Raw genomic sequence first — 12,119 nt, 5'->3', positions numbered from 1 at the left:
TCTATGAATCAGTCTTTAAAGTTTCACGTTTCTTGTATTCTTATATGTGAGAAAGAAATTTTCATTGTGTTTTATTTTCATTTTTCTATCCTGTAAAATTAGGAAAAGTAGACTTTGCCCTTTTTGCAAAACACTACGGATATAATAATGTCACAGTGTCTGGCATATTATATAGGAGAAATTTTTTGCCTGAATTTCTCCGAATTAAATCATAAAGAAGTATTTTAAAACTCTAAAAAAAGTATTTAATATAAAAAAACAGGAATGACAATTTTCCCTCTTTTTTGTTTGTACTCGTTTCTTGCGTTTGCTGGATTGGCTTGAGTAGTTTCTGAATTTGTAGGTGTGAGCTGTATTTAAAAAAGCTGCTAGAAAGCTTATTTATTGTTAGTTTATACAATTAAATGATTTTAGTTTAGTTTCATTTTTTATTTATTTGATTTTAATTTAGTTTTTTTAAGACCTTAAAAGAAAAAAGGTTAGGATGAGATTCGTCATGGATTCCATTTACTCCTCTCATGAAAGAAATTTTGAAAAAACATTTGGAACCTAAGAGAATTTTAACTACAAATATACCTTTAAATATTGAATCCCCAGCTGTGTGAAAAACTTATAAGTATTCTAAGTGCGTTGTCTCTATGTGCCTGCCTAAGTACTTATACTTCTCAGTTTCAGATCCAGGGGGCGCCCCCCCCTAACGTCGTCTAAAGTAGTATAATTTACTTAATTAACGCGTGTTTGCCTTAATTAAAATTGCTCCTAATGCAAATTTATCGGATCAACCTATTTTGCCCCCCCCCCCCTTCCTAAAAGAAATCCTGGATCCGCCCCTGATACTACTTAAAAAAAAACATTACCAATGTCTTGTTTCGGATCTTTATGCACAGTTACTTATTTCCATGTACCTAAGACTGAATAAATGAAGGTGAACAGGTGATGTTGCATAGCGAGAATACCGGTCAAGTGGATAGCTTCAGTTACCTAAGTAGTCGTACTAGTATAGATGGTAGGCACAGAAAAGATGTTAAAAGCAGGGTAGCTCGGCCCAGGTTTTTTTGTAAAAATTTTTTGGAAGAATAGGAAGATAAGTCTGCAACTAAGACTAAAATATTAGAAGCTATAGTGATGACAGTGGTCAAATATTATTCTGTAACGTAGGTGCTTCGGAAGACGGAGGGGGATTTTTTATATGTTTTGCAGAGGAATTATTTTTGGATTACTTTGGGTACCCGTTTGACTGACCGTATTTCAAACAATAAGCTGTATGAAAAAAGGTGGTTCTATCCCGCTTTCTAGAGCTATAACGAGAGAAAGGTTGTCATAGCTGGGATACAGAGGATGTAGGATGGCATATTGGCCAAGATCATCCTTTTTGGGCAACCAAATAGGATCAAACAGAAAGCAGGTCGTCTCTGAATGGGGTGGGAAGGGGGTCATGAGAAAGGATCTAAAGGAAATCGGAACTTCTTGGGAGGGTCTAAAAAGAGGCTTTGGATTGATTGGGATGGAAAAGGTGTATGCGCAGCTGTGTCGGTCTCAGGCGCCTTGGGCTGCAGTGAGTTATTATTAGTAGTAGTAGTTTGCCAACGAAATGAGGATTTTAGAGAAAATTTGTTAAAATGAAAGTTAAAAAATATTATAATTTCATATACCCACTAATTACTATAATTGGGCTTATCAGACACTTCTTTGAATGATTGCGTCACTCATACGCACCGTTATCTTAATGGTGGCAATTAAAAAGACCTCACTATATCACATGAATTTTACAAAAAAAAAACTTTGGAAAAGTTCCAGAAAAACTTCAAAATACGTTTTGAGCCTATTGAGTGTTGCTGAAGACCAGTCGGGTTTTTTTTTTTTTTTTTTTTTTTTTTTTTTTTTTTTTGTGAGAAAAGCAGAAATAACCCATTTTTGAAAAAAAAACAGAAACTTGAAAATGCCCTGAAAACGAAACAAAATGATGTGATGATCTTTTTTTGGCTTTTATTTTTATTAAATACGTAAATGAGTATGCAATCCTTATTAAGATAAATCAATGGTAATTCGAGTGAAACCTCCCTCACTTTTGGGTTTTATAATTGGAATTGTATTAATCGAAGTGATTTTGAGAATATATTTAGGAGACTGAAGTATTCTTACGTTTCAGACAAATATCACGCACAAGTAAAAGAGGCTCAGCAGACTGTTGGAGAAAAAACTTCTGCTTTGGAAGCTGAAGCTTTCAAAACTAAACGTATACAAGTGGGTAACTACCAATAACTTCCAAAAAAACTCTTTTTTCTTTCATTCTCTTTTTATAGCCTATGTGTTCAACTCTCTCTCTCTCTCTCTCTCTCTCTCTCTCTCTCTCTCTCTCTCTCTCTCTCTCTCTCTCTCCTCTCTCTCTCTCTCTCTCTCTCTCTCTCTCTCTCTCTCTCTCTCTCTCTCTCTCTCTCTCTCTCTCTCTCTCTCTCTCTCTCTCTCTCTCTCTCTCTCTCTCTCTCTCTCTCTCTCTCTCTCTCTCTCTCTCTCTCTCTCTCTCTCTCTCTCTCTCTCTCTCTCTCTCTCTCTCTCTCTCTCTCTCTCTCTCTCTCTCTCTCTCTCTCTCTCTCTCTCTCTCTCTCTCTCTCTCTCTCTCTCTCTCTCTCTCTCTCCTTTCCTAATATTATTTTACCGAATTTTTCCTGTGTTCATTTTATTTTGTACCTCGAAGTCGTGACCGACGTTTATTCATTCGTCAGTTCAAAGGATTTTAAAGAGCTCTTTATTCAAGTGAATCATTTTGGCTTGACGATTTCAAGGTTCCAATTTCAGTGTGTACTGTTGCATTGACCGATCTCTTTCAGTAGTTACTGGAATAGTCTAAATATTCTTATTTCCTTTCATTGCAAAAATAGACGAAACATGTTTAGCCTTCTTTCGGTTGATTTTTTCCGGGCTTTTACTGGATGTTTATCATTCTTCTCGTTGCCAGGGTTTTTCTGCTCTTTATAAAAAAAAAAAAAAAAAAAAAAAAAAAAAAAAAAACAGCAACAAATAATGCGTGAAATTTTGTCGATTGAGCATATTTGAGCATATGGTTGTGATTTGTTTTAAAGTTAGTTTTTTTCCTTTCCTTCTTTTCTTCTTTGCTATCCGTGGTGTTCAGTATTTACTGTAGAAAGGTTCCTCTAAATAAATTACATTAAAAAAAATCAACTGAAAGTAAGGAGTAACATTAAAACTTAAAACGAACAGAAATTATTTCGAATATGCGGGAAGTTACCCCCTCCTCAATACTTCGCTCTTCACGCTAAACTTTTTAAGAACTTTAAGAAAAAAATAGGATTCTTCTAATTAACCAACCTTCTTTTTCGGGAATCGTTCTTGAAGGACTGGGACAAAAAGTCATAGTTTAACATAAAGAGCGAGGTATTGAGGAAGGGGCAATCTCCCTTATACGCGTAATAATTTATGTTCGTTTTAAGTTTTAATGTTACTCCTTGCTCTTAGTTGCAAAACTTGTTTGTTTTTTGTTTTGTTTTGTTGTTTTTTTATCGTTTTTAAAATACTGGGAAATCCGGCTCCTCGTCCATAGAAAAATCCTCTAGACAAATCAGTCCCGATGAAAATTTACCCTGGACAATCGCCTGTAACATCTCCACATGTAAAACTGAGCCGAAAAAGAGAAAGTAAGACAAATAAGAACATTTTTGTATAGGAATTCTGGGAAATTCCCTCAGTGCAAACTTTCCCTGAAAAGTTCATCCCCCGCGGAAAATTTACCCTCCGCCAATCCTTGGAGGGGTGGGGGGAGGCTTCTCAATTACAAATACTATACGTAAACAATGGGCAAATCTCATAACATAACTACCTTTCCCCAGAGGCTTTGGTGGGAGGGGTCATGTTATCTCTAAAGGCATAGTTATTGGATCTTTCAACTATGCTGAACACAATGGCTATCTCAAGATTTTGACCGAACTACTATGGCAAAAAGGAGGCGTGGGAAGGGGGCTATCTGCCCTCCAATCTTGTTGGTCACTTAAAGAGCGCACTAGAACTTTTAGTTTCCGTTCGAATGTGCCGTCTCCCGATATTCTAGAGCCACTGGTTCAATTCGATCACCCCTGGGGAAAACAAATATGCATCCTTGATCTTTCTTTTGGCAAAAAAAAAAAAAAATCAAAATTCCACGTTTTTGAAGATGGGAGCTTGAAACCTCTATAGTATGGTTCTCTGATGTGCTGAATCTGATGATGTGATTGTAATTAACATGCATTGACTTTTAGGAGGTGTTTCCCTCTTTTTTGGAAATCAGGCCAATTTTCTCAGGCTCCTAGCCTTCGATGTGTAAAACTAAATTTAATGAATCTTATGTATTTGGAGTCAGCATAATAAGTCGTTTCTTTCGATATATCCATTGATATCAAAATTCCGTTTTTTAAAGTTTCGTTTACTTTTGAGCTGCGTCGCTCCTTGCTTACAGTTCGTTACCACGAACTGTTTGATAACAATAATAAGTAAGAGTTAGGAAAAGATTAAGATGTTGTACTTGAAGACATTGCCGTGAAATATTCCTCGAATTATTGCTGGTGTCTGTGCTATTCCTAATAGGTGTAATGATAATAAACGAAAGTACTAAAGTTCTATATTAATATTAAATCTAAGCGTGCTTGAATTCATTAAATTATGTTCATTAATATCAAATTTAATATTTAAAGTTAATTGATATTATTTTAAGTTTGAAATATTAATATAAAAATGTAACTGATTTTAAAAGTTGCGAAAGCTTTTCCAAAAAGGGGGGCTCTAATAGGCCTTTCTTGAGTCTCACCCATTAGGAGAAAACGGTAACTCCCCTCCTCAACACTACCCCAAAAAAGGTTGAAATGACTACTATAGGCATAATAGAACGAAAAGTAAAAGAAATGAAAGTAATGAATGTAGCATACTGCGAAAATGAATAATATTCGATGACAAAAGAATTGAAGAATTGCTATTCCATTATTCCGTGAAAAAAAAAAATGATGAGAGGACATAAATACTACGAATATATTTACCATATTTGCCGAAAAATATTTTTTTTGGCAATTGTGATAATAATTTTGCGTAAAATGTCTGAAAAATCAAAAATGCCGCTATTGATCTATGCTAACATAGTGGTGAGGTTTAGTGAAAAATTTCAGTTTAACAAGTGCAGCACGCTATGCAACGACCCCTATGCTATCCCTTCATTCCATGAAAAGAGATAATAATAGGAGTACTTGTTTATCAAGAAGAAGCCGAAAAATAATTTTCTTGTTACAATAATTTACCATTTTATATTATCTCATTATTTACCATTTTTATATATGTAAATGTTTTACCCTATTTTACTAGTTTTACATGTTTTACCAGTGAGTGGGCTGGACTCTGCAAAATTGATAAAGATGGAAAAGCAAGGAAAGTGGTTGGATGCTCCTGCGTTCTTGTTAAGGATTGGGGCGAAGAGACACAAACTACACAATTTCTTCTCGACTACGTCAAGAAGCAGTAAAACCTCTGCTAAATTGTATATCTGACACAAGATGTACGATTTTAAGATACAATTTACAAATTTTATACATTCTTGTTATTATATTTTGTAGTTGTGTCTTAAAAAAAAAAAGAAAAAAAAATCTACTTTCCGACTCGGGGATCTAACACCAATACCGAAGAAAGGCAAGCTGTCCACATAGTGCTCATCCTTTCGTCCTATTACTGTCTCTACTACTCTGCAAGCTGTTCGAGTTGATTTTTATTGATGAATTGACGGAAAAATGTTGTCCGACTCCTAATCAGTCTGCTTCCAGCCTGGTGTGGGATGTACGGATGCTCTTGCAGATGTGGCTAATGTCCATACTCAAGCAAATAGAAGTGGAGACAGTCTAATAATAGCTGGACTTGACATACGCAAGGCTTTTGATTCCTTATTACACGCTGTAATGCTTCTTTTTTCAGCAAAAAGAGGGGTAACCGTGCTACTATCATGGCATTACATGATATGTGTTCGGGTATTATATTTCGGCTGAAATTGCCTCCAGAAAAATTTTCACCCCCTACACCACGTGAATGACTGATCCCGGTAAGAAAAGGAGCCAGACACGGAGCTGTAACATCCCCCACATTATTCGACAATTACGTCCTGGATGCTCAAGCGCAATGCCCATCATCATGTATTTTGCAGGCTATAAACTTGTCGTTGGTCTGCTACGCAGACGACATCCTGAATGTGAGTCGCACGCTGCAACGGATTCCAGAGATTTTTGGAGTGCTGGCCGAGGGCTATCCTAGGATTGGACTTGAATTTAATCCTGGAAAATCGGAAGTAGTATTGTTTTATTGGAAAGATAAAACCCAAAATCTTAGCATATCTCTCTTGACAGCACGCTAATCAAACCGTTTAAACACATAACCTACCTTGGACTCCCGATTGGCATTTCTATTAAACACACACGTCAGCTTCTACTTTCACATATACAACGCCGCATTTGCACTGCTTATGCGACATTTATCAAGGCCAAACTTCGTTTCAATAGATCCATCCTTGCCACATTATACAATGCGATTGCAACCCCTCACATTCTATACTGTACACCTTTTTGGAAAATATTTACTCAAACAGATAAAAATAAGATCCACGGCACTTTTTTCCGGTTTGCAAAATATTTGCTCAGACTCCCTGGACCTTGGACGAGGAATACAAAAATAATGAGGATTTACAATATCACGGATCCACTGAAAGCGGCAGAAGAGATTGTTAAATTCAATAATAATCGTTAAACTCATCAGTGGTGGCCCACGCTAACCCTGTAGTTTTCATCAGTAATGTGAATTTTCTTTTCTCTTTGTTAGGTTAAGTGTAAGTGTCTTCTTTCGTTTTTCTTTCTTTTTCATTATTGTTTCTGTTGAAGCGTCTTTTCCTTTTTCATTTTCTTATTTTCTTTTATTTTTGCTCCGTCTGTATTTCTTGTCTAAACTTGACGGGTTTACAATAAATTCATTCATTCATTCATTTCCGAAAAATAATTTTTCTTGTTACCATAATTTACCATGATTTACCATTTTTATATGCATCCCATTATTTACTATTTTTATCTTTTTACATGACCGAAAAATAATGTTTCTCGTTACCATTATTTACCATTTGTATATATTTAAATATTTTACCATATTTACCGAAAAAAAAAATTATATAATTTACCATGATTGACTATTTTTACACGTATCTCTTTATTTATATATATATATATATATATATATATATATATATATATATATATATATATATATATATATATATATATATGCATGTTTTTTATATATTAATATGTTTCACCATATTTACCGAAAAATAATTTTTCTTGTTACCATAATTTTTATATGTATCTCATTTTTTGCTATTTTCTTACATTTACATATTTTACCATTTTTACCGAAAAATAATTTTGCTTGTAGGAGGACCTGGCTCAACTCAAGAAACGAATGGAACGTCTCAAAAAAATTGAAGCTGCAGGGACTGCGGATGAAGTCCTTCGCGAGGAGTTGCGTGAATATAAAGAAACTCTGACGTGTCCTTCTTGTAAAGTCAAAAGGAAAGATGCTGTACTCACTAAATGTTTCCATGTGTTCTGCTTTGATTGTCTCCGTACACGTTACGAAACTCGTCAACGGAAGTGTCCCAAGTGCAATGCTGCTTTTGGGGCTAATGATTATCATAGACTTTACTTAGCATAGTTGTCTAGCTGATTATTTATGGTAGTAGAAGCGAGAGCTAGTCCGTATTTGTCATTTAATGTGAAATTTATTTAAGTACTTGTATATATGTTTTTTGGTGTGAAGGGGGGGGGGGGTCTAAAACTAAGGTAAATTTAATGGCATTAATTTTAATATATTCAGGAGTATTGTCAGCAAGGAAGTTAAGCCCTTCTAGACAGTGCTGGAAGGAGTGAATTCAATAGTATTTGCTATATAATGCTTTGTTAATGCTCATTTATAAGCTTTATTTTAGCATCTTAGCTCAAACTAATTGGGCCTGATTTGAATATTTCCTTAAATTTGAAAATTTGGAAAAGAAATTGATTGGGTCGGAAAAAAAACCTTACTTGGTGAAAAGTATTTCTCCCCTTGTGTGTCTCTGCTTTATTAGTAAGTTTAGGCCAGCAATACACTAGTTCAAAAAGCTCATGAATCGTCCTAAATGTTAGGGAAAAGCCGAAACACTATCAAACAACTTTACAACAATTCAGAAAAGATTCAAAAATGTCATCCTGATCTGTCAAAAATAACTTAGTGCTAATGCAGCTTCAGAGCATATACATTATCTTCGTATAAGACTTTTCTTTTTAAACCAAACAGGAGCACTTTTTCTGTTATTAGAGTCAAGGGGGTAGAGGAAAGGGGGTAAGTTCGTATAATAACCTTATGTTTTCATTAAATTAAACATAAAACCGTTGGTTATCAATATTATTTAAGGTAATGTTTAAATGTGTACTTTTTGAAAGGGATACTAAAAAGAATCTGAATACTATTTTGAATGGCGTGGTGAAAATACGTTTTAAGATTTTAAAAAAAAACACAAATTGTTACAAATTTGAACTTAGCGTAAAGAGCGAGGCATTGAGGAGGGGACAGCCCCTTTCATATACGGAATAATTTTTCGTATATGACAACATTTGGAATGCTGGTGGATGGGCTGAACCAAAAAACATACCTCTGCCGTTTAAGATGCTGAACATGGAACTAAACTTGTTTATTAGTTATAATTTCATTCACTGTCCTAGGCCAGACCGATTGTTATGCTGATGATAATGTTTTACTAGTATATTTAATCTTTATTTCCACTCTGAAACATACAGTGTGTAGAAAATTTCAACACATTGTGCAAGTTAATAGTGAAAAGCTATTAAAATAATGGTTTATAAAATAGCTATAAAAAGTTAATAAATAATAGTAAATAGTCAATAGCTATTACTTGCACCTAGACGTCAAGTCCAAATTTCGGTTTTGACATTGCCAAATAAATAAACGCAAAACGACATATTCGTGACATGAGAGTTTGTGATCGCGCAAAAGTTCATATTAAATAAATAATTAATTAAATCTATTATAAATAATATGTTATCAACTGGGGGTTATACCACTCGCCATCATGACTCTTAGCATTGCTTGCCTTTAAACATCAGTTGAATTAATCGTAATATCTTAATTAGCCTTAAATCCAGGAAAAGTTTTTCATTGATCTTCCAGTGACATACTTTGCAAGTGAATGATTCGTTTTAGATTGTCTTTCCTTTATGTATTAGAAATTTCATTAGTCCTATATAAAAATTCTTCTGAAATTTAATTTTAGCAAGTTGGCTAGTATTCAGAACTTTGTGATCACTAGAAACCTGACTGATGCTGTTGTAGATGGCATGTTGTAGATGGTTGTACTGTACACATAGTACAGTAGAGTCGTTTTGTTTACTAAAAATGAGAAGAGTTTGTTCTGTACGGACCATGCTTAGCCCCAACAACAAACACGCAACTGATACTCTCTTCATAATCTGGTTAACTGCCCAAACGATCATAATGATCACTCATCTTTCTGCGCACAAAATGTACACATAAAACCTATAAATGGACCTATATGGAATTTTTCATGAATTTCTATATGGAACTTCCATAAATTTCTATATAGAATTTCATCCAACTTACTTTGACAGCAAGTTGGCCAGTGTGCATAACTGGCTGATCATCAGAAACCTGGCTGATGTCGTTGCAGACGGAAAACGGAATTAAGAAACAGTACAGTCGGTTTTTACTAAAAAAAAGCTTGCTCTGTATGAACCATGTTTATCCTTAAAGACAAAAACGCAACTAATATGATCTTCAAAATCAGGTTAACTGTCGAAACGGTCATAATAATTCCTCGCCTTTTTGCGCATAGAAAATGACGGGTGTCTTACATAAAACCAGTAAATAGACAGTGAACTGAAGGGTTTATCAGCTTAAATTTGTAATGTTAAAAGCCTAAATGGTAATTTAAGAATAAAAAATTTACCCACCGATGCTATCGAGCAGGTTGTTGCCAAACCATTTTCACCGATTGAAATGTATTGCATAGTTACAACACTGTCCTTAATATAAAATTTTACAACGATAAATAAAAAGAAGGTTGGAAGCTTCCTATTCTGGAAATATCCCAATTCAGTACCTCTTGTGGCTAATAGCATAACTTGAAAAGAATAGCTTTCATTTCCTCTTCTAAGTTCCTAAAATGTTGGAAATGCTTACGCTACTCCAAGCAAAAGCTGCCTAAAATGCTTATAATAACTAGCTGGCTTGACATTTGAGTCTGTTCTATACATTTATTAAGGCCCCATTCACTATGAGATTTTACTAATACTGATATCTAACTAGCAATAATTTGAGCCAATCAAAATTATTTTTAGAGTTTTCCAACCAATCAGAAAATTACATGAAAATTCTGTTTGGCTCTAATTAGCGCTACCTAAATCTTGGCATTAGTAAAGCCTCATTGTGATTGGGCTATAAAACAAATTGCTCCTAATTTTGGGCTATCTGTTGTTTAAAAACAAAGATAATCAATTCTTGTCATCAATAGCAATTGAGCTTTGGAATAGACCCATAGTTTGCAAAAAAATCGATTAAATTCTGTTAAGCTCAATAATGTCTTAACAAGTTTAAAGTGAGTAGTCTGTCGCTAATAAATTCCTTCTAAAATAATTAGCCTCTAAATATGGTGAACTCAATTATAGGTTCCATTTCTAAAAAAAAAGCTTAGATAGTAGGAAAATCTTTTTGGTCTCTGAGAAGCTTTGAAGTGTGTGTGGTTGATTTAGGCGTAGAGGACATCATAAAGAGCCTCTTTCTCGGATGAGAAGAATATTTCATGTGCATAAATTGGCTTCATGCCAATGGCTAGGAAAAGAATAAGTTTATTTGTTAAATGTATTTAATTAACTGTTTCACTCTGAGAATATCTGAAAGAGAATTAATAAATTCCATTTGCTATGGTTTGTAGATAAAAGTTGGTTTCATTCGTTTTTTTTTATGATTTTAGAGGGGGATGTGTGTCTGTTAGGTTTATTTTCCAATTTCACATTCTCTTGATGGTTTTTTTTTATCATTTCTTAGTCCTGGATTATCGAAATTATGCTGGTTACTATAATTGTGGCCGGATTGGGCTAGTTCACCATAATAGTTTTCGTTTGGCTACGAAACTTGTCCAAAGCCTGCCACGGGTTACTAACCCAGATCCTAAGCCGAAACTTAGCTTTATTTTTAATGAATTTAAGTTCAGGGTTAAGTTTCGGGGCAAGAGATTTTCTAGGGTCTTATGTACCGTAAATACCAAAACGCATTGTCTTCATGTGCAACTTTTACCAGCGTTCTTGTTCTATGGTTTATGAATAATGCATTCTGAAACCCGATATCCCTAGATTAGAGGGAAAACTTGTCAAAAGGAAGATGTGATTGCTTCAAGGACTTCATCAATCGATTCAGCTGGGAAAATAATCGTCAACGGTTTGTTTAAATCAAAGCTATAGCAAGAGGAGGAAATGTGCTATGAAATGGCAATTTCGCTTTTGTCTAAGTGTAAATTTGATACAACTTAAAAAATGTTTGTGAATGTAGTATGGTTTTGGATTTTGAAAATAAAGATATGTGTATTGTTTTATTTATTCTTGTTTTGCTTTTTCTCATCTTTGCTTTGAAGTTTCTTCGTATTTTTATGTATTTGAATCTATAATATGTTATGTAACAGAAAATAATTTATAATTAAATTTCTTTCTTCAATTTTATTGTTCATGGATTGAAGCCGGTTCCTTGCAAGGAAGAAAATGAGTGGCATTCTCAATGCTTTTGGATGGCTTCCCCTGTCACATGCTCAAGGGGGAGTCAATGGAACAAATTCCCCTCTGAAGTCTAAAAAATGTCTATTTTTCACATAATTCACTTGTTTGTTGTGTTTTGAGAAACTTACGGCCCCAAAAATATAATCTTGCGCTAGAAATAATGAATGTGCATGTCCCCTCCCCCCCCCCTGTTGATAGAAAGAGGGAGATTAAAAAGGATAGGTTCAATAATCTAAAGAGTCAATACACATTTCTTTCTCAATCCCTTCTTATACC

The 12,119-nt window shown here is 34.4% G+C and overlaps 1 protein-coding gene across 1 annotated transcript in view; it reads left to right on the top strand.

The window, feature by feature from the left end:
- The window catches only part of Bre1 (E3 ubiquitin-protein ligase Bre1), a 96,983-nt gene extending 85,205 nt beyond the window's left edge, over window positions 1–11,778 (top strand). Inside the window, exons 15-16 of the mRNA XM_089086528.1 lie at window positions 2,150–2,244; window positions 7,438–11,778. Coding sequence (XP_088942654.1) covers window positions 2,150–2,244; window positions 7,438–7,716 — 374 coding nt within the window. The 3' untranslated portion in view covers window positions 7,717–11,778. The remainder of the gene's footprint in view (window positions 1–2,149; window positions 2,245–7,437) is intronic.
- The last annotated feature ends 341 nt before the right edge of the window (window positions 11,779–12,119 follow it).

The sequence above is a fragment of the Artemia sp. Qi Xiang Cuo genome, chromosome 3, assembly GCF_049724085.1.
Source record: "Artemia sp. Qi Xiang Cuo chromosome 3, ASM4972408v1, whole genome shotgun sequence".
NCBI classification, from domain to species: domain Eukaryota; kingdom Metazoa; phylum Arthropoda; class Branchiopoda; order Anostraca; family Artemiidae; genus Artemia; species Artemia sp. Qi Xiang Cuo.
This window is presented reverse-complemented; position numbering and strand designations above follow the sequence as displayed.